Here is a 22,653-nt window from a genome sequence, read left to right on the forward strand (position 1 = left end):
CTGATTTTCATAATTATAAATTGATAAATTAACCATATTGGCTAATTTGATTGTATACATTATTTTTATATGCTTATGACAAACACTGTGATATAATGACAGATGTACATAATGTGCAATGATTAAATAAAACCAATAGTTTATAACATATCAACTACATGTATTGGAAGGATATTTGAAATCTATTAATAGCAATTCTGAAATGAGTAAAAGATCTGACTAGATATTCTCAAATAAAGCCACATGAATCGCCAATGGCTAAATGAGTGTAATGTTTTCAAGCTTTCCCAATGACTCCAATAATAGTCAAGGTTTTGAACCACTTATAATAACTTTATTTAGAGTAGCTGTACATGATCTGTTTCAGACTCAGTAAGGGTACTAAAAGCCTTAATAACAAATAAGTAATTTAACTCACAGATTTTTTCCTCTGGACTCGAGTACCGCAGCATTATTTGGATCAATGACAAGAATAGTGTCTTCTTCAATTGGCCCAAGTCCTCTTTGCTGGTAAACAAACTTGCTGTCAAAAGAGCTAAATAAAACACATGAGAACAGAAAATAAACAGCCAGAAACTCCTTAACAAGTTCAGAACACTCACTTAAGATACTCAATACAGATCATAAGAAGGGCTGAGATACATTTGATTTCACTGTCTGTCTCTTGGATTATAATGTATACCATATCCATGTAAGGTGGTCAGGGGAGCAGCAACACTGACTTTGCTAAGAAATATGCTCTCAGACACATCAGTCCCAAATCTTCTCTTTGGCAAGACTTCCCTAGAAGAGTTAAAATCTGCATTAGGGTTTGCAGCATGTTGACTGAGAAATGCTGGAGTAACTAAAATCTTTTTTTAAAAAAATCTCTTCAAGCTTTATACTTTTTTTTTTTTTGATAACTAGGGTTTGAACTTAGGGCCTTAGCATTATGCCACTTGAGAAACATCTTTTTGCCAGTCCTAGGTTTTGAACTTAGGGCCTGGGCACTGTCACTAAGTTTCTTTTGTTCAAGGCTGGCATTTTACCACTTGAGCCAGAACACCATTTCTGGCCTTTCCTGCTTATGTGGTACTGTTCATGCATGCTTGGCAAGCATTCTACCACTAAGCTACATTCCCAGCCCATTGAGCACATCTATAGCTCTTTCTGCTTTAGTTATTTTTTTGATACTGTCTCTCTCTCTCTCTCTGCCTGGGTCAACTTGGACTGTCATCTTTCTGTATACATTTCTCAGAGTAGTTGGGAGAATAGCTTTTTGTAGTTGAGATGGGGTTTTGTGAACTTTTGCCAGGGCTTGCCTTGAACTGAGTCTCTTGATCTCTGCCTTCCAAGTAGCTTAAGATTACAATTGTGAGCTGCTGTGCTTGAACAAAATTTTAACTTCTATAGCTATTTTCTTTTAAATTATAAGAGAAATATCACCATTTTTACATCCTACAATGATAACATAGTGATTGTAAAAATATTACTGTGCTTATTTTCTGAACACAAGGGTTTAAACAACATTGAAAATGTTTCAAAAGCACAAAACAGAATTTATTCTTGAAACAAAAATATGCTTAGAGGTGTAAAACTTTTTCTACTTAGCAGCTTTTCCATAAGTAAAAATGGACAATAGACTAATTTACAGAAATGGAAGAGAGTAATTTAAATTTTCAAAAGCAAAGTGCTGCATCAACACACAGTTGTGATAGGTATACACATAAACACACACATTGCAATCCCAATGAAATAGGTGAACATAACAATTTCTGTATTTTAACTCAGTACCTTCTGAGTTACAATTAGATACCAGGAGCATACATATTCTTACTTTAAATTTAAATTTTACTTAAAGTTTTAGTAATACATTTCTCTAAATTGACCACTTTTCCCAGGTACAGTGGTTCACGTCTGTAATTCCAACTATTTGAGGGGCGAAGATAAGGGGTGTCAGCTCTGATGCCAGTCTTGGCAGTAGAAAAAGTGAGCAAGACACTAGCTTAAAAGCACCGTGGATGTGGTACCTGTAGGAGAGATGTTAAGAGGAGGATAGTGATCTAAGGCTAATCTGGGCAAAGCTGCCACACTCTATCTGAAAAATTACTAAAAGTGAAAACAGAAGAAAGGGGAGAATAAAAGGAAAAAAGAAAAATGAAAAGCAAAACAAACAAAAAGAGCTAGGGACGTGGCTCAAGAAGTAGAGCTCTTGACAAACAAGTGCAAGATCTTAGGTTTAAGCCTCACTTCAAACAAATGATTATCACTGTCAATTTTCTGTTTCATGAACTATAGGAGTTTTTATTTATGCTTGTAGGATATATTCCTAGACTTCTGAAACCAGAGATAGTACCCAAGCTTTTGTATACTATGTTTTTTCCTATGATCTACATCAGTGATGAAGATTTGTTTCTGTTAGGGACAGTAAGAGATAACAGAAACAAATAACAAAATAACACAGAACAATATATTGTAAAAACATGCCAGCATCACTACTCATGACTTTTGGCTCAATTAGTAAGGGAAATAAGTGTTACTTGAACACAAGTACTGAGATACCACAACAGTATCTCAATGTGGTACTGGAAATGCCTGAGAAGTGACTCCTGAGAGGTAGAGAATCTGTTGTGTAAAAGATGATTCATTTTCTGTTGAGGAGGAAGAATTCATTATGCAAACCAGAGCTGCACTCGATTACAAATTTAGTGCAGAATTATTTCTGGAACTTCCTTCTTCTTATTTCTGGAATTTGCCTTTTAAAACTTCTGGGTCCTGGTTACTGCCAGTAACTGAGTCTATAAACCATAAACCAGAAGGACTACTGCATATGTGAATAGGAAAAATGACAATAAACTTTTATATCAGCTGAGAAGAGAGAGAAGTCTGAAGCATGGAAGACAGTAATTTAAATTTTCAAAAGCAAAGTACTGCATCAACACATAGTTGTGACAGGTATACACATACACACACACACATTGCAATCCCAATGAAATCAATGGTTGGCCAAAAAACATTTCTGTAAAAGACAACTTCCTTTATAGCATCAGGAAAATCTGTGAAAAGACTATTATTATTTTATCTTATTTTTTATAAGATTTTATTGTGAAAATACTGTACAGAGGGGCTACAGTTACATGATCAAGGTAATGAGTACCTTTCTTATCAAGCATTGTTGCCTCTCCTTTGTTTTTCCCCTACCATCCTACCTCCACAACTACAAACCCCACCCGTCCCCCCCACCTAAATTGTAAAGTTCGCTTTTCAACATAGTGTCTTGTACATCTCATTGTTGCAATGGGTCCACCTGTATCCCTATTTAAACATTTTGTTTTTTCCCTTCCCCTCCCCAAATTATACCAACATCAAATACAGTGAAAAGAGGGGTTAGACTGTGGGGAAGGGACATACAAAGAGTATTATTATTATTTTATAAGTTAACTGTATTTACAAAATTATCTGAATAATATTATTTGTTGAGATATATCTGTAGTTTGGGAAGCTACAGATTGCTCACATCTGCCATAGATCCATTCATCAGTTATTGGTATTTTTATGGAACTGATGAAGAGTCCCAGTAGGAGATCAAAATATTGTAAGGTATATTCTCCTGCCGCATTCACACAATTAGCTTATTTTATTGACTCTTAACAGCCTGTGAGGTATATTTTTCCTAAAAGATAACAATAAGTCCCTGAAGTAGACCTCATTAATGATGCACTCAATTGAGCACAAAATATTGATTCAGTTTTGTCAACTAAAACTTAAGTAAAACTGTTTACATATGCTTTTATGTGCAGTTAAAACCCCATAGCAGTATCTATGAAAATACATACATTTATGCAACAGCAGTACACCACTAGCAAGACAAAGTGATATATTAATTATTAATTGAAATGTGAAGTTTGTTAGATCACACCACAGTGAGAAAATATAAGATATGAAATCATGGGAGTGGGTAAAGGGCATATGTATAGTCACTCATTGATGCTAGCGTGAATGCCAAGGAATTTATTCTATCTTAAAATATTTTCCATAAGAAGTTCTTTAAACACTTTAACTATTCTCCTAGAAATCAAACATACTGAATTAAATTATCCATATCTTTTTTCCCAACTTAATTATTACATTAGATAAGTACAGTTTAGCTAATCTAAGACAGAGTGATCTCATGTAATAAGATGAGGCCCCTGTTTTCATTATTTCTTGTAAGGTTCACATTTTATGAACCTCATTATTTTGGTATACTTCACTGCTTAGTAAACGTCTATCTAAATAATAAAATTATGTGTTCACTGACCGTTGAAAGTTAGAAAATTGAATTGAGGTAATTGTAGATTCACATGCAGTTATAAGAAGTGACAGAGATTTTCATGTTCACTGTTCTCCATTTCCCACAATGGTAGCATTTTGCAAAAGTATATACAATATCACAACTAGAACACCAGCATAGATAAGGCCCATTGCTTCATATTTCAATTTTTCTTTCAATTTTTTATTCTTAAATGATTTATTTGCTTGACCAACAAACATATTAGTACATTACTTTTCTATTTCTTCCTTAAATAGAATTGAGTACTACCAAAAAATTGCGCAATCCGCTCAGTTCATGCTTACAGTCTATTCTGTTTGTAGTGCTGTGATACTGCTAACAGTTGATTGCAATAGCAGTTCCATGGATCCCTGCATATCCACATAAACTGCTGCATACAAGGTCTCAGCACACTTAAATCTATTTATAACATTCTTCTTTGCCCAATGATGAACCATGCTACTGGTTTTCCACAGGGCAGTAGTTTCCCCACTGTTACAACTCTGGAAAATTATAGCTACTTTTCTCTGTATTATTATTCACTTAAATATTCACGATCAGCCTTGAATCTTTGATCATATAATTTTGGGGGACATATTCTTATATAACTTATTGAGAGGGAGAAAATAAAATAGTAACCCTCCTCAGGACAAACATTGAACTGTGTAAACCTTTTCTTATGGCCCTAGCTTACTTCTCCAGACACTCAAATATTTACAAAGATAAATTATTCACTGGTAGCTCTGAGTTACACGGAAATGTTGGGCTTGGCTTCCAAGGGGAAAAAAAAGAAGATGTGATAAGGAAGAAAGATAAACAGGTAACACCCATAGACCTGAGTAAATCTGGTCAAAAGAAAATGTAATTGATGAATAGGCACATGAGCAACATAGTTTACCAAAACATAAAATAATCCATATGTTGCTGCCACAATACAATTTTTGTTTTTGCATCTATACTTACATTCTTTTTCGAGTAATATAAGAATTTGAAGATTATCCATTTGTTATTTTGTTATTCTACTTTTTGGCATTGTAATAGTAAATTGTGAAAAAGCAAATGAAGAAACTGAAAGAAAATAAACAACAGAACTGAATAATCAGACTTTTTTGTTGTTTGTTTTTTGGTCCATAGTGAGTCTTGAACTTGGGGCCTGGGCAATGTCCCTGAGCTCTTTTTGCTCAAGGTTAGCACTCTACCACTTTAAGACACAGCATGACTTCCAGTTTTCTAATAGTATGTTGGAGATAAGAGTCTCATGGACTTTCCTGCATGGGCTGGTTTTGAAGAGTAGCTAGGCTTACAGGCATGAGACACTAATGCTGGGCCAGACTTTTATAATTACAGGTTGGATCCACAGAGACTATCAGCTTTCTCAATTATCAAGATGTAGTTCCCAGTATCTTACTTACAATGCAACAATTAAAAATTAGGGAAGTTTTATCTATTTCATTCACTACCACAAATTAGATTTATGTCTTCTGTATGCTAAAAGTGTATTTTATTTGATTTATAAGACTAATCACTTCCTTATATCTTTATAATAATTATACATTTTATCATTACACTTAGCTAGGACCCATTAAGAATCTCAGTCATTAGGCAAGTTCTTGAATTTACCAACTCTTTTATGTAACTTCAACTCTACAAAACAAAGAAAAAAAGAACAAAGAATAAAACGGAAAAAAATGTAAAACAGCACAGAAGAAACAAAACAAAATTAAGCAAAATCCAATATAAAATTATCTACTTATAGTTGCATCATTTAAATATATTAATTTATTTTAGTTACATAAACTATTTTAGTTACATAAGAAAAAAAATGTAACTCTTAAGGAAGATCATAGGCTAAAAGGAATTAACCACAGCTAAATAGGCCTGACCACTTCATTTAAAATCCATGTGACGCTCCTTAACAGATGTCTGTATGTTTAAACTGGCAGGATCAAGGGACATTCAATCACTCAATTGATTGGTTGTCTGGTACTAATCTTTTCATGTGGGATGGCTGCAGTTTCATGGAACAAATAGCTAGTCAATGGTGTTATACAAGGCACATAATAAAATAAATAGACATTTTCTTAAATGAGAAAATTGCACATACACGCACATGGAACCTACCAATAACAAAAGAGCATGTAAATTCTTTTGTAATTCTATGAAAAGTAACCCTTGAATAGTTCACAAATGGATGTCTGATTAGGGAATGGATACACCGTTGCTATGTGAACTGCTTATTTAGTGTTGTAAAGCTGTAGAGAGGTCTTTATTTCAACCACATTTAACTTTATACAGGATATAATAACACCCTGCATATTTCACACAGTGCCTGCAGCACTGATGATTTTTGTTTGCTTCTCTAAAAAAGAACTAGATGAAAAGACTGAACTGTAGCTTATGGGCTAGAATCCATCAGTTCTTTATTTTAGCAGTTTGAATTCCCCATTAATGATTTTGCACATTAGCAACTAATCAAACAGTTTAGATAAGGCTGAGAAAAAAAGGTTCCACTATATTCACACACACACACACACACACACACACACACACACGCACACGCACACTAAACTTCTGTGCAATCAATCAATCAAAATTAAGGCACTGAAAAATAAATAATAGCAATGTAAAAAAAGATGTGGAATATAACATTGGTGAAATTACATGAAAAAAAGAGTTGGAGAAACAACTATAGGTTTTTCAACTGAGAAAATAAAGAAAACTATACCTTCAATATTAGTAAAGCAAAGCCAGACAAAAGTAAGGCATTCTGGATGGAATAAAATTTAAATAGTATGTTAAAACAATTAACTTTTGGTATATACACATTTTCAAAAGGGAAAAGTAAAAGACCATGTAATGAAGAAAAGGGGAGGCAAAGATAGATAGAAGAATGATTCTTTAAGTGCCAAAAATGGCCTGCAGAATGAATTGCCAACCAGAAATGAAGAGAGAGAAGAACTTGGCTTCTGGCTTGGGATTCTGTTCAGTCAATAAGGCATTTGGCGCAAGTCATTTAATGAAGAGTATGATACTACTTCACAGTATGAAGCAGTTACTAAAGCCTTGACATTTTAAACAAAGAAACTGACAGCTAGGAAGTTCAAATGTCATGATGTAGGTATCAAAGCTAGAAAGCAGTAAACAAGACATTAGGATCTCTTGTCTTAAGAAAGAAAGAATAGTACAAGGAAATCAATACTTCTATAACTTTTACTTATATCTGTCTACCATCAGCATTTTATTCAAATTTTGGTTTGTCTAAATCTCTATGTCTGTCTTCTATTAATCCCTCTTCTGAACCATTTGAATAAGATGAGAATTATCAGTGGATGCTAAATCCTTGAGGAAGTGTTGATTAAACATAGGGTATTTGCAGGATCTTAAATTGTATCCTCACAAATGATGTACTAATTGAATGATTTAAAAAATTGTAATTAAGCCAGGCACCAGTGGCTCATGCCTATAATCTTAGCTCCTCAGGAGGCTGAGATCTGAGGATCACGGTTCAAAGCCAGCTTGGCCAGGAAAAGTCCGTAAGACTCTTATCTCCAATAAACCACCAGAAAACTGTTAGTGTTGCTGTGGCTCAAGTGGTAGAGTGCTTGCCTTGAGCTGAAGAGCTGAGGGACAGCGTGTAGGCCCAGAGTTCAAGCCCCACAATGGACAAAAAAAAAAAAAAAGAAAAAGAAAGAAAGAAAGAAAGAAAGAAAACAAGGGAAGGGGTCAGAATGTTTGACAAGAAATTTACTCATTGCCTTACTGTAACCCCTCTGTACAGCGTCTTTACAATAAAATAAAATTTTAAAAAAAGTAAAAGAAAAATCTCCTAGGAATGGAGATCTTCCAGAGTAAAATCTCTCTCTCTCTTTCTCTTTATCAATATCTATATCTCTATATAGGTATATATACCTACATATATCTAGGTATAGATATTATATATACCTATATAGATTATATACATAGGATATATATATATATATACATATATATATATATATAATGATTTTACACCTTAGCAGCTAATCAAACAGTTTAGATAAGGCTGAGAAAAAATGCTCCACTATATTCACACACACACACACACAAACACACACACACACACACACACACACACACACACACACAACCAGACTAGGGATAAATAATCATTATCTATATCTACCTATATTTATATCTATAAAGATATATATATATATAGATATAGGCATACATATATAGGTAAATATAGGTATCTATTCAGGTATATACAAGTATATATATATGTATACCTATCTATAAATCTAGCTCTATTTATCAATATCTATATACATCTATCTTTCTCTATATAAATATACATATTTATATACCTATATATCTAGATATATAGAGAGAATATATATAACTTATACATATGTGTGCATATACCTATGTATGAATATATACATATATACTATATTATATAAAGAGAAGAAATGGAATGGTAATGAAATAAACTACAAGAAATGGAGCATGTGCCACAAAACAGGGAGGAAATGGCGTGGAATATGGAAGCATTCTTTTTATAGAACTCTGTTTTCTCTCAGACATAAAGACACTAGAAGCCATTCAGTAGCTTTGAGTTCTATTCTCTAGAGTTAATTAAGTGGGACATGGAAGAAATGCCAGATGTGAAGGCAGAACCCCAAACAGGTATCTTAACAGAGGTTCCAGAAAACTGAGACAAATCTTGAAATTGGTATTTCTCTTCAAGTTTGAAAGAAAGATCTCTAAAATAATACATCTAGGCAAAATAAGAGAATGGCTTGTGAGTTATCTACAGAATTCCAACAAGAGTTGGATTTCTCTGTGAACAAATCTTGAAAAATATGAACCATTCAAAAGAACCATTTATAAAGACATCAAACTCTTGTTTATTAAAGAGACCTATTATCAAGATAAGAGGGACAGTTCACACTCTGACTAACTGGGATTTAAAATGGTGTTTGGGATGGGGTCAAAGTGGGGGATGAAAATGAAGTTGAAGTGATGGCACAAATCAAGAGGCATTGTATACATTCATTACTTTGTTAAATGGCAAAAATATTAATACAGAACCTAAAAATTAAGAACAGTGAAGGAAGGGGTGGGATGGGAGGGGTGGGTGAGAATGTTGAAAGGGGTGATATTCATCAAGATGCACTGTATTCAGAAACTGCTTTTTTGAATGGCAAATCCTTTGTACAACTACTTATAGATAATAAAAAAACATTCCCTCCCCCCAAAATGATGTCTGTAAACTTAAACAATGCTAAGTCTAACGATGTGGACAAAGCTAAACAATGCTAAGTCTAACGATGTGGACAAAACTAGAATAGATTGAACCCAATAGTTTTTTTAATATTGAGTAAATTTCTGGGAAAAATTACAGCAAAATTTCATGAAATGTTATGTGAAGGAATTTCAATCAAAAGCAACACAATAATGGAAATAGCAGAAAAAAGTGAAATGGGGTAGGGGGAACAACACTTGCCTGGTAATATGTTATGTATGCCCTGGGTGTGGTCCCCAGAATCACATGAAAAATAAAACTAAAAGGAAATACAACTATTCATACTAATCAATATTTATAATACACATCTCTAGTTAGGAATAACATATAAAATATCTTGGCTGCTTCTAGATGAAACACATTAATTTCATAAGAAACCAAAGTGCTTTTGGATGAAAATAAGAGCAGCAAGAAGATTGGTAAATATGTGTGGTAAATATGAAACTATTGGCATGGGAAAATGGAAACAAATCCACTTTACATTATTGTCATGAGGGTACACTTTGATTTGAATTGAACAAAGGAGACACTTCATAGCTTCTGGAGGGGACCATGATTGGAAATGTCATTATTGAGGGAATCCTTAATATGGAAAAAGTCCGTTCACGGGACAATTTAAAAGACATTGGAGGAAATATGCATGCATGGGGAGGGAGTCTGTAGATAACTGACAGCCATTTGTTTTTGTGGGTTCTCAATGTAGAGACTTGTGTCCCATGTTGTATTAATGTGACCTCAGCTTTTCTTTGGTTGAGTCATTGCTCAGAACCCCACTTTCAGGCCCTGTGTAAGGCTGAGGAGGTAAGTCAGATCAAGCAATGCTTCCAAAACTCAACTAAACAATTTTCAATTTACCTGTTATGGAACCAGCCTATCATCTCTGTGTGGTTTATGTAATAAGACTCTGAAGCTGCAAGGTAGAAGTGCAGCAGAGTTGATCTCTACTTGGAAATGGAAACTGGGTAAAAAAGAATGGAGAAAGAAATGATCCTGGTGATGTTGCTGAGGCTACCATATCCTTTGAACTTTTCATTTCTGCCAACTAATCATTTTCTTCTTCTAGCTAGTTTTTGGCTTTCTCTCATATTGGTAACTGAAAGTTCTGAAACAGTACAATTTCCAAGATCCCTTTCCCACTCCAGGTGAAAAGATAGATGAGGAAGACATCATTAAATACCTAAAAATGAGAAGCAGGATCCATAGTTTAGTTAAGTGAGTACATGATCTGAATCCAGCGTGGTATAGTCTAACCCTAGCTGAGATACCTGAAAGAAAGGCCAAGAAGCAAGTCTTTGATTGTGGTGGTGGTTTTAAGACCTGGTAACAGCTGTTCCAGAGATAGGAGCTACTCAGATCCTGCTGGGAGGCATTTAAAGATTAAAGAGCTCTAGTTGCCAAGCTGCCCTAACATTAGGGCAGACATGAAGCTCTTTAAAGTTTCATTATTCCCTGCTGGCAGTAGGCATTTCCCATTTTGACTAGAAGAAGCTTCTTAAAGTAGAAAACGCTTCTTAAAGTAGCCATATTGAAGTAAGGGACATATAGGAGTTAATGGAAATCTAACAAAACAAGGGAGTAATAATCATTTTTTCAGGAGGTTAAATGGCTTAACTATTTTTACTAATATTTCGGTTGCCATGCTCATTTAGCATGGTTAGTAGAAGGGTGAGAGCTAATCAGGGTTAGTGGGCAATAATGAAGAGTAAAAGCACTTATAAAGACATTTGGTGCCAAGGCAGCAAAGCAGTGTTTGGTGCTGAATATTAATTAGAGGTTATTATTAATTCCAAGTGCTATCTGATTTATAAAAAATTTATCTTCTGAGACTATAGGATATACAGTGCTTAGATTTTTTAAAGCATTTTTTAGATTTTTGTTATAGAACTTAGAATTTTGTGAGCCAAAGAAATAGGATAGGAAAGAATCTGAGGAAAATTGATACAATTAATTCAGGATCTCACTACTCTATTTGAACATTCTAACAACAAGAATACAATTTCCACCTAAGTTTTTGCTCCATTCTGTCCCATCAACATAGCATACATTATATAAGAGGGGTTTTTTTTTTTTCTTTCAACAACACATTTTTTTTCTTTTAATTTTTATCTTTTTTTTTTTTTTTTTGTGCCAGTGCTAGGACTTGCTCTTGGGGCCTGGATGCTGTCTCTGAGCTTTTATGCTCAAAGCTAGTGCTCTGGCACTTGAGCCACAGATTTACTTTTGGTTTTTTGGATGATTAATTGGATATAAGAGTCTCATGGACTTTCTTGCCCTGGCTGGCTTGAAACCGTGTCCTCAGATCTCAGACTCCAGAGTAGCTAGGATTACAGGTATGAACCACTGGCTCCTGGCTCAATCCGTGGGTTTTTAATAGAGAAAACTAAGTACTGTAATTTCTATAGTGTGATACATACACATCTATCTATCCATCATCTATAGGAATACTATTCATGACTATTGTAAGAACTGAATCTAATATTTGCTTGGAAAAACTCAATTAACAACAACAACACTCAGAGTAATTTACTTCTAAGTCTTTTCATGAACAATAAAGCAGAGAGTGGCTGGAAGCAGAGATCTGAGTGCTAGAAAAGAGTTTCCTTAAAACCACATACTGTACAGATAGCTAGAGGCTGATAGACAATGCTAGAGAAAGAGTGATAACAAATTCTTTTTTTTTTTTTTTTTTCAGTCGTGGGGCCTGAACTCTGGGCCTGGACGCTGTCCCTCAGCTCTTCAGCTCAAGGCTAGCGCTCTACCACTTGAGCCACAGCGCCACTTCCGGCTTTTTTTTCTTTTTGCTTATGTGGTGCTGAGGAATCGAACCCAGGGCCTCAGGCATGCAAGGCAAGTGCTCTACCACTGAGCCACCTTCCCAGCCCAATAACAAATATTCTTACATGTGAAAGGAAAAGATGAAAAAAGAACAAAGATTTAATGAGTAAAGTTCTTGTATTTGTTGTAGCATGTTTTGCCTATTCCCTGACCATGGCAAATGCACAAAAGCTCGGGAAACCAAAAGGAAATCTACTTCCACATGACAGTGGTCATCTAGACATAGGAAAGAACAGTTTTTCAGCTATGACTGTGATATTAACCACAGAAAATGCTATTGCTGGATGGCTCTTGTGTCATAGTTCCGTATCATCTCCTACTCCAAGCTGGTCTTTACAGATATTCTTTTTCTGTTAAACTATTCTAGCCTCTGCTGTTTACTTGGAATGAGTATCATATTAGAACAGGAAGTTGGATTTAATCCAATTTAGCTTTTTGCCAGCTGGAAGAGTATCAATGGGAGAAAATGATGCTGTAATTTTCTTGTGGGGAGTGGGGAAATGTGGCTAGAAATTTATGCATAAAATATAGCAATATTCATTAAAATGAGGAATATGAATAGTAATAGTTTGCTTTTATAAAACACTTGTTAAAATACCATTAGACACTGAATAACAACAAAGATGATGCTTTAATGCTGTTAGAATGAGAATACTAAGCTCAATTGTTTCCTTTGAACATAGAAGCTATTTCTTTCTGTGATAAAGATCCACGACAAGTAAAATGGATAATAAAGCAGTAACAAAGCTATCAATCTATTTTTTAATGCAGATTGAATTCCATGTTTAATGGCACAAAGACAGTTACATATACATTTGATCGAGTGAGTTCAATGTAATTTTAACCAACATCTCTGAAAAATGGAGGAAAAAGAATTGAAGTAAATATCTAGAGCCTTGATTTCCCGAATGAGACCTTCTAGTAAGTCATATGGAAAAAGACGTTTTAATTGACAAGACACTAAAGAATTTACTTTCATATGTACTCTTATAATAAAATAAATAATAAGGGGATATTCACATTTTGTTAATTAAAATAACTTGATAAATTATAGAGCAAGTTAAAAAACACATTCATGTTGAGTGTGTTTGAAAACCTATTAAAGGCAGTGTTGTTAAGTGGTTAAGTGAACCAACTGTGGATACCCAGGAAGGACCTGAACAACTTACCAGTATGACATTGAACAAAACATTAGGATTTTCATCCATCAAATGAAGTAAGATACAAATGACAGTGGGGATAACAACACCTACTATGAGGTGATTTTTGTGGTCCTTTAGGGTCCAGAGTAAATACTTAATAAATGCAACATTTTTACTAAAAATCTCTCCAAAACAGCCATAAAAAGAACAAATTTGAATAATAAAACATTTATTAAAATGTGAATGCTAAGGTATTAGTTCTATACACATGGCATCCAAACAGCCCCAACCATAATGTCTAGGAATGATCTGAGGACAGGGAGAGCCCAGCGGCCTTAGAGTCATTGGCCAGAACAAGAAAATAACAAAGTGCTTTATTATAGTCAACAAGTAACCTTTCTGAATGGATCACTTATCACGATTATTTTCTTCCAAGTACTGGTTGAACTACTCTTAATATGTTTCCCCTTAGGAAGGGAAGGTAATTTCAAGGAAGAATAAGAAAACTGTTAAGTAGAATTGCATATGATTACATCTCTCTTTCCATAAACTGATAGGTAAGATCATTTTATTTAAAAGTGGATAATATATACTCTCTGCTGACATCACAGACAAACATTAAAATAAGAAATATGATTTTCTTATAAAGATCATGGCCACAAAAATATTCAATGATGTATACTTGAGGCAGTGCCTAACTATGTAGCACAGGGTAGTTCTAAGCTCCCTTTGTAGCCCAGATTGGCCTCAAAGTCATGATCCATCTGCTTTAGCTTCCCAACAGCTAGGATTACCTTCGTGATCCCATGTCTAGCTTAAAACTCATCTAATCATAATTCTAGAAAAAGGAGATAGATACTAAGTGAAAGAAATAGCCAAAAATATATTACAATAGAATTAGAGTATAATCATTTCATATCATTAGTTATGAATGGATCCTGGACAGTTATCACTGGCTGGTAATATCACATAAAGAAAGCCACCTAGTTTCTACAGATCTCCAGTTGGAAATATCAATACTTCTGGTTGGGAAAACAGAAAAACAACAACAAAAAACAAAAGTTCTCTCACTATTATCATTAGTTCAAAAAATGATGTTTACTTTTTAATACTAACTTACATCTTGAAGAAAACGAAGTATTACTTACTTTCTATCCCATACATGGTCACCTCTGTGGAAAATCACCAGATTATTCTTAGCATCAACAGCCACCCCAGAAACCTGGCCTGGCAACAAGTATACGCCAGGCCAATCCAGAGCCTCCTCAACATGGAAATCTAAAAAGATAAACCCATACATTTGGTGTAAAACAAAAGCTATGATAATCACATAAAAACTCACAATGGGTATAAGGATTCATGCAGTAACATCACTAGATACAGAAAAACATGTAATGAAGCAAGCCATGCTCTACAACATGCACATGCCAAGTAGCTTCTTGTACTATGAAATAGAATGACTGTGACCTTGTCAAGACTATTTTCTCTCTTTTCCTGTTGATAGATGTCTGTAATGCCAGCTAATTAAGGCACGAGAGAAAATTTAAAACTCATCTTTTTGACAAGATTTTTAAATTTATATCTTGGGAAATGATGGTATAGTAGAATTATTTTAAAGACTCAAATGTTGTAAATAATAAGAATGAGAAATGAGCTATCATTTTATGTATATCTCATCTGTCTATATATCTACCTACCTACCTATAATCTATCCACTTTTCTTGAATAAATTCTGAATATTCACTATATAATAATCCTCATAATAAAACATTGTGTATCCCTTGTTTAAGGACTAATGATGAAAGATACTAATATTTCTTCTAGCTTCAGTATTCCTATAAAAATGGGCACTCTCCCTGTTATATTTATTTTCTGGCATAAAATTAAAAAGTGGTAAAAACAATGTGGCTGATTGATTCTCAAATTATTCTCATTTCTTTTTTTAATTTTTTTTGTAAAGTCAAATTATTCTCATTTCTGATCAGAGTATATTTATCCTTAGAGAATACCTGAGTTAATTTATGCTAACAGTGTTAGCTATACTAAAGACATGTAAGTATGAAGGTTATTCTAAAAACTACAGTGCCAACATTTTTTCCTTTTCCAAATTTCACCAGAGGTGCTAAGAAAGTTTTAAAAAGCACCATTGGAATCTTCTTTTCACTTCCTACTCTGTAGGTTGGGGTCCATGTAGTAAGACCCCCAAAGTCAGGCATGAAACACTAGCAGAAGAAAAGAAGCTCAGGTTTTGGACAATCATCTCTTGAAAACTTGAGAGGATGCAATGTAAAAATAAACACAAGGAAAAGTATGTTCTCATTCAAAATATGTTGACCTTTGCACATAGATATGTTTATATGTTCTGCCAGAATTAACAAACATTCCCTTAGTGTCTTCTTAAGGCATTGAACAAAATGCTAGGTACTCAAACATGGTTTTTGATCTTGATACAAAAGGTATAATACTGATATAAAAAAACACGACAGGGATCTAGTAAGATTAAAATGGGAAGGCACAGGAACCAAATACTTATGATACGATATGGCGGGGGTTGAACGTGGGGTGGGGGGTGACACAGAAGTGGGCTCAATTGTTTCCTGAGAATTTGGTTGGGATAGTGAGGAGTGAAGGTCTTTTCTAACTGCCAGAGCAGTAAACTTAGTGTGTGTACTTAATGGTGAATGGAAGAATTAAGTATAAATTGTACAAAAATGCCATAGTTTGAAAGGAAACAAAGGTAAATAAGATCTTTAATCTCATTTTTAATCTTTAATCAGTATGTTTCAAGACATGGAGAAATCTAGAGATGAATTTTGTGTATGTCAAATGGATGTAGGAAGCATAAGGAGTAGGACAAACTGTTGAACTCAGATGGGAACATGTAGTATATATCACATAAAAGAGTTTGGATTGAATAACAAGAGTGTAGTTTTTAGCTGTGGAGTCTTGACCTATATGATGCTTAATTTTAAGGCATATTGCAAGTATTTATGATAGCACTAGGGCACATAGTTAGTGAATAATTTACTTTTGAAATATATTGGGCACATGAGGATGTCATTTCCACTCATGTGTATTGTGATATGCCTTCCTGGGTTAAAGAGAAGAGGGATGAGAATTACAGCTGGCTTGCCTGAATTTGCAAATAACCCTGGGCATAGCAGTGGGTGTGAACTGAGCTCTCAGATGAATAGCATTCATCATCTATCATGTATGCTTGTCAAAATAGGAGAAAAGGTTGCAGATTGTTGCTATAGGCAATCGTGAGCCACTGAAGGTTTTAAAGAATGGGGTGACATGATTAAAATTGTGTTTTTGAAACATAGCTTCAGTAATAGAGTATAAGCATCATGATTAGAGACGTCTACATAGAACAAGAGATGCATAACTCATTCCCCCCAAAAGAAAATGTTCCAAGTTGCTTGAATCTCAGGAGATACTAGATTCTCCTCTTGCTTATGGCTTGTCCATTGGCTGTCATCATTCAGTATTTACTCACCGATGTCTCAAACACCTGCTTAGACTCACAAGTGAATCTCAAAGTACGTATGACAAAATAGGTATTTAAATTCTTTAGTAAGATTCTCAGAGCTCAGAACCATTAGAGTTAGACAGAATTCCACAAGGGAAGAGATAACATGCTATTCATAGCCTTGTCACCAAGTCTTACACAGGACTTGGCCACCATATGGCCAACTAGGTGCACTGAATTCCTTTATTCCAATCTCTATTTATTTATGTTGCATACTAGCACTCACACACCACTATAATCTTGTAATTCATGTGTACTGACTCTTTTTACCACCTAGAACAGCATGAACCATAGTATGTGGAAACTTCACAAAATGAGTATTAAGCAATCATTCTCATTTAAGATAATAGACACATGTACTGGCTCCTACACCTAAATGTACTGAGAGCTAAGTGCTCATAAAAGTGCAGAGATGCTAATTCTGATAGAAAATATAAATGTGTTCAAAAATGCATTGTTTGGAAGCTAAATAAAAATAGCACATAAGATATATTTACAAACGTTAAACATTTTATTTTAAATATAATCATGTAAATAAATATAAGTATTATAAATATTGCATAAGAAACCTCAATCTGGCTATGAATGACCAGAAATATCATGTGCTGCTAGACTGGTTAAGCTACATTGGGCAATGATTCCTGACTCTATATGTGAGTTACTCTAAATTTAGATATCAAATAATGAAGTTATTTTAAGCTTGATTGCTACTTTAAAAAAATCTTAAATTTGAGAACTTCTTGGAGGAAGCGATTTTTTAGAAAATAAGGTAATATATTAGCTCTTGATTCTAGTAATATTGATACAAATTCATTGTGACTTGTAAAACATTATTAAAATGTTGTTCATAAGCCACCTCTTGAAATTTTATAATTTTTCCAAGTGACACATAATACTGTTTATAATAAACAAATTTTATTACTTTATGAAAAAAGTTTGCATTCATCATAAAAATAAATATATGGCTTCATACTGTTATTTACTAAAAATATTACTAGCTGCTTGAAAATTAAACATTGCCACTAAAATTACATCAATAAATCACTAAAAGAATTTCACACCTTTTCTTAAGAGATTAGTATTTGTGATCAATGTTCCTTTCACATGAAATTATTAATAAGTATTTCAAAGGGCATTCATTCATCTATGTTATATAAGGACTAGCAGCTAAAGTCAAAAAAATGATTCAAATCCAGAACTATGACTTAACTCTAGGGTAACAAGCCTCTCCATATTTAACCCTAAGGAAAAAAGAGACTAAAAAAAAATCACTAGAGCATTTCTGTAAAAATAAAATGCCAGGGTTGCTTTCTGTACACTTGGAAATTATCCACTATTAAAGAAAAGATGCTCTGTTTTGGACAGTGTTTTTCACCAGAAGTGACTGGAATAACCATAATTAAGTAAAACTACAGGTGAAATATTTAATTCAACCCCAGAAGATAGTGGTAATGGATTGTGTTTCATTTCATGGGAGTGAAGTGGGAAAAAGAGGTAAGACACAACCATGGCTTTAAAAGCATTAGTATATTTAAAAGTTCTTTAATTTTTCATCTTGGTCAAATTTTGGACAACATTTGAACATATGACAAAGGCAATAAACTACTTTGTGTAGTTTCTGTAATTGTACGCTGAAATGACTGGATGATTGGAAGAAGTTAACCTACCCATCTACCTACCTACCTCTCAAGATAGTTAATTTATATTTTTATGAGATGCAAAATAACAGAGATTAGAAACCAAGAAAGAGAAGCAAGTCTGTCTGGTTTTGCATCTTGTTTCCTTAAGGTGTTGCGCTTTAGCATATAAATTAACCTTCCTATATCTCAGTTTCTTCTCTCCAAAATGAGTATATGAAGAAAGTCATTGTGAGGATTAAGTGAATTAATGCATTGAAAATACTGTGATTCAAAACTATTACTATATATTTGTTGGTACTTTCATCCACTTCATGGAAGAAGATTTCAGCTAATAAATAAATATTTCAAATTTGAATTCTTTGAGATTTGATTAGATATGTCTTTAAGATTGTGATTAGATATAATGAAATATGTCATAAGAATGGACTCAAAATTAAGAATACATTGATGAAAGGACTTAATGAACAACTTACTGAATTTTAAGTATACAATCACTTGAATTCACTTATTGAATCAGAAGTGTCACATGTGTATGTACTTATGACATCCAGAGCTTTGCAATATATGCTGAATTAATCTTCTCTATGATAGGACAGGTTGTGCAATAAAATTTGTCATCTAGAACCATCTGTAGCTTTTACAGTTTAACAAGTCTAGTCTCCAGAAAGTATCTAGTGTAAAAATTTAACATCTTATTTCTACTTTATTAATGCTATCCCAATATAGATAATACTCTATGATAGAAATCAAACTAGGGCAACTATGAAAAGGAACTCAAGTTTGAATATTTTAATACATGTATTAAATGTCATATACAACCACCATGGCAGATCAATGTAAGTGATCAGACACTTGGTGAGCCACAAAACTCAATGAGATTACGACACTGCCAAACACTTTCTCAACTACTAAACTGAAAGCATGTAGCTTTTCTACACATTTCAAAAGAATTGCTCTTTTTTGAAATTCTATATTTTTTATTTCATATTCTTTAAAGATCCTTCAGTCAGTGGGGATGTAGGAAAGTTTATTTGTAGTTAATACCTAAGACAAGTAAATATTATTTTGGAACTACTATCAGAAGAAAAAAAAGAGATGAGATAGTATAATACAATTTGAAAAGATAAAGTGATTAAAAAATGAAAATCTCTCAGGCTAGTGGAAAAGCCCCAGTTCTAAATTAAGTGGTCTAAGGTACATATTTCTGAAGAGTAAAATATTATCTCTCCTTTCATTTGATAGTACATTTTATTTATACTTCTAATGAAAATGGAGGATTTCTCTCTAAATAGCATTTCATATAATGTTTACCCTTTTAACCATGGGAGTTTAATCACTTTTAGGGACAACTAAGAAGACACTGGGCATCTCCAAGATTGAACTAATTCTTATCAAAAATATTCCTTTTCTTATTCAGGGAGCAAATAAGTAAAAAATGTTAAAGGGCACATTAACAAATATTCAGTAGAGTTCAGAAGTAATTACTAGCCCCTTATGAAGTTCTTAGAAATACCTTCTTAGGAGATCCTAGTATACTATGCAGTTACTTGAGCTGATCCCAAACTTTAGCAAAGTTGCAGGGTGTAAAATTAACCCACAAAAACCAGTAGTTTTTCTGTATGCCAACAATGAGAAGATCAAGAGTGAAATCAGGAAGGCAACTTCATTTGTAATAGCTTTAAAAATGTAGGTAGCTTTGGGCAGTATTGCCATTTTCACAATCATTCAGTACACGCATAATGATTATTCAAAAGCTGAAGAAAGAGTTGGAACATTGTAAAAAAACAGCAATCAAAACGTGGGAAAAAAGCAAATATAAATTTCACAAGGAGATACCATAAAAAATTGCTCTTTGAAATGCTGCTTTAGAGAAAGGAATTTATATCCTTACAGTAGTATTTATTTTTCAGAATCTCAATACAACATGATGCTAAGGTGATCATAATAATGAGAATTATTTTCTAAATATCATAACAATTATTAACTATTATTTGTATGCACAGCATTTGTACACTGTTCAAAAACACTTTCCACACACTTTCTCCTGACTCCCACTTCAACTTATGAAGATTGCACTGTTGTACTTCTCCTTTTATTAATGAAACAATAAAGCTTAGAGAGTTGTTGTAAGAAATTGACTTATCAAGACACCACAGAGCAAATGGTAGAGCTATATTCAAAGCTAGGCAGACAGGCACCGTGGTCTGGAGACTACTACATTATACTCTCTCCACATAGTGGTTTCCAAATTTTATTTTGGCCAAATGTAGACTCGCTAATGGGGATCTTGTGGGCAGACATTTGTTGTCTTAGAGGAACAATGAAAACACAATACTTAAAACATCTTGTTCTGAAGAATGTTAAGGACTTTCTCACCTAATGAAAACTGGTAATGTTATTTTACTGTGGTCTTAATGTGGCCTGGTATGAAGTGGAGAATTTTAAAGTCAGTGCCATAGTGTGTAACCAAGTAGAATTCTGACCAAAATAAACATCCAAAAAATGGCATGTTTTGAAAACTTTATGTACAACACAGTCACATTCAGAGATTTCAGCTGAAATATTAATTTATCTGGATGGGATCTATCAACACAATGTGTTTCTTCACATATGGACATTTCAATAAAATCTAAAGTACTATTATTTAAAGTGCCACTTTGTTAGGCTGTACAGGTATCAAGAACTGTGCACACAGAAAAAATTCATTAGACTCCAACTTCTAAGTAGTGAGGGATGAAATCTCCATAGTAAAACACTTGAACTGGGCAAGCAAGTCAACCTCACTCTGAAAACAACTCTATTGAAATTTGGGAACTTGAGCGTTTGTAGTGGAAATCATAAAGTCCACATTTGTATTCAGACTCTGACCTCAGTCAGACAGGTTAACTTCCTTTTGACTTCACTTTCTTCCTTTGAAAATTAATGCCTTAAGCATGTCTGAAACTTCTGAGCTATAATATTTAAACAACACAGTCGTCTTTAATTTTTGTTTCAATAAAATGTCATATAAGCAGTTACATTCTTCCGTATAGCAAATTAAGTACATCAAAAGACAGTTAATTTCTCAACTTTGTCTGGAGTAAAGAGAGCAGACAAGAGAGACAATGGAATATTATCCATCAAACTTTGCCTATACTTTGAAGAATACACACAGATTAAACTAATAGATTTTGTTAGAACATTTTATGTGAAAAACAGCCTACTTTTTTTTTTGACAATGAAGGCTCTTCCTGGAGATAGGTGTTCCTCTGGCTTATTCAACAGTGTGACACAGCATCAAAAAAAGTTAATGAACTGTTTAATAGCAAATAGTCAGAGAGAGCTAGGAAAAATGATTTTAGAAGTAGATTCCTTAAATAGGATTTTCATTAATTTGCATTTAGTTATTTTTTTGTTTTGAGGTTCAAGTAGTGAAATGTATTCAAAGAAGTCACTTCTGTAAAATAAAAAAGAAGTCACTTCTGAAAGTATACACATGTACACTTTCCCTCTATAATTAGGATTTGTGGTGTCTCAGCCTCACTGATCTATTAAGTTCAGTGACATGTACCCATATATGAAATGAAACAAGGCTGCCCAAACCAGATCCTACAGAAACATTTCTCTCCTGAGCATCATTCTACAACTATACTGGAAGATATCAGAAGAGATGACAAGCAAATATATTTCCCATATTTTATTAATTTCTTCAGAAAAATAAAGGTTTCAGAAATACAATACCTAATGTGAAACTCTAATCTGTACATTGATACTCACCCAAGGGCTTTGATAACATTTCAAATTGAAGACTAACAAAGATGAGTCATTGAATAGGCATGCTGAAACTCTTAATTACTTTACGCTTGCCCACAGTACTCTCACCAAAAAGGCCCTTTTGCCATCCATATTTCCATGTTATATGGGGTACAATCTACTGTCTTTAATAT

General features: G+C 33.7%; 1 protein-coding gene across 10 annotated transcripts in view; it reads right to left on the reverse strand.

Moving 5' to 3' along the window:
* Positions 1-22,653, reverse strand: part of Pam (peptidylglycine alpha-amidating monooxygenase) — a 169,427-nt gene that overhangs the window by 23,612 nt on the left and 123,162 nt on the right. For all 10 annotated transcript variants that reach the window (XM_042690741.1, XM_042690740.1, XM_042690738.1 and 7 more), the window contains 2 exons: positions 14,704-14,833; positions 419-535 (listed from right to left, as the gene is read on the reverse strand). In XM_042690741.1, coding sequence (XP_042546675.1) covers positions 419-535; positions 14,704-14,833 — 247 coding nt within the window. The remainder of the gene's footprint in view (positions 1-418; positions 536-14,703; positions 14,834-22,653) is intronic.

The sequence above is a fragment of the Dipodomys spectabilis genome, unplaced genomic scaffold, assembly GCF_019054845.1.
Source record: "Dipodomys spectabilis isolate Male_0828 unplaced genomic scaffold, ASM1905484v1 ptg000140l, whole genome shotgun sequence".
Lineage (NCBI taxonomy): Eukaryota > Metazoa > Chordata > Mammalia > Rodentia > Heteromyidae > Dipodomys > Dipodomys spectabilis.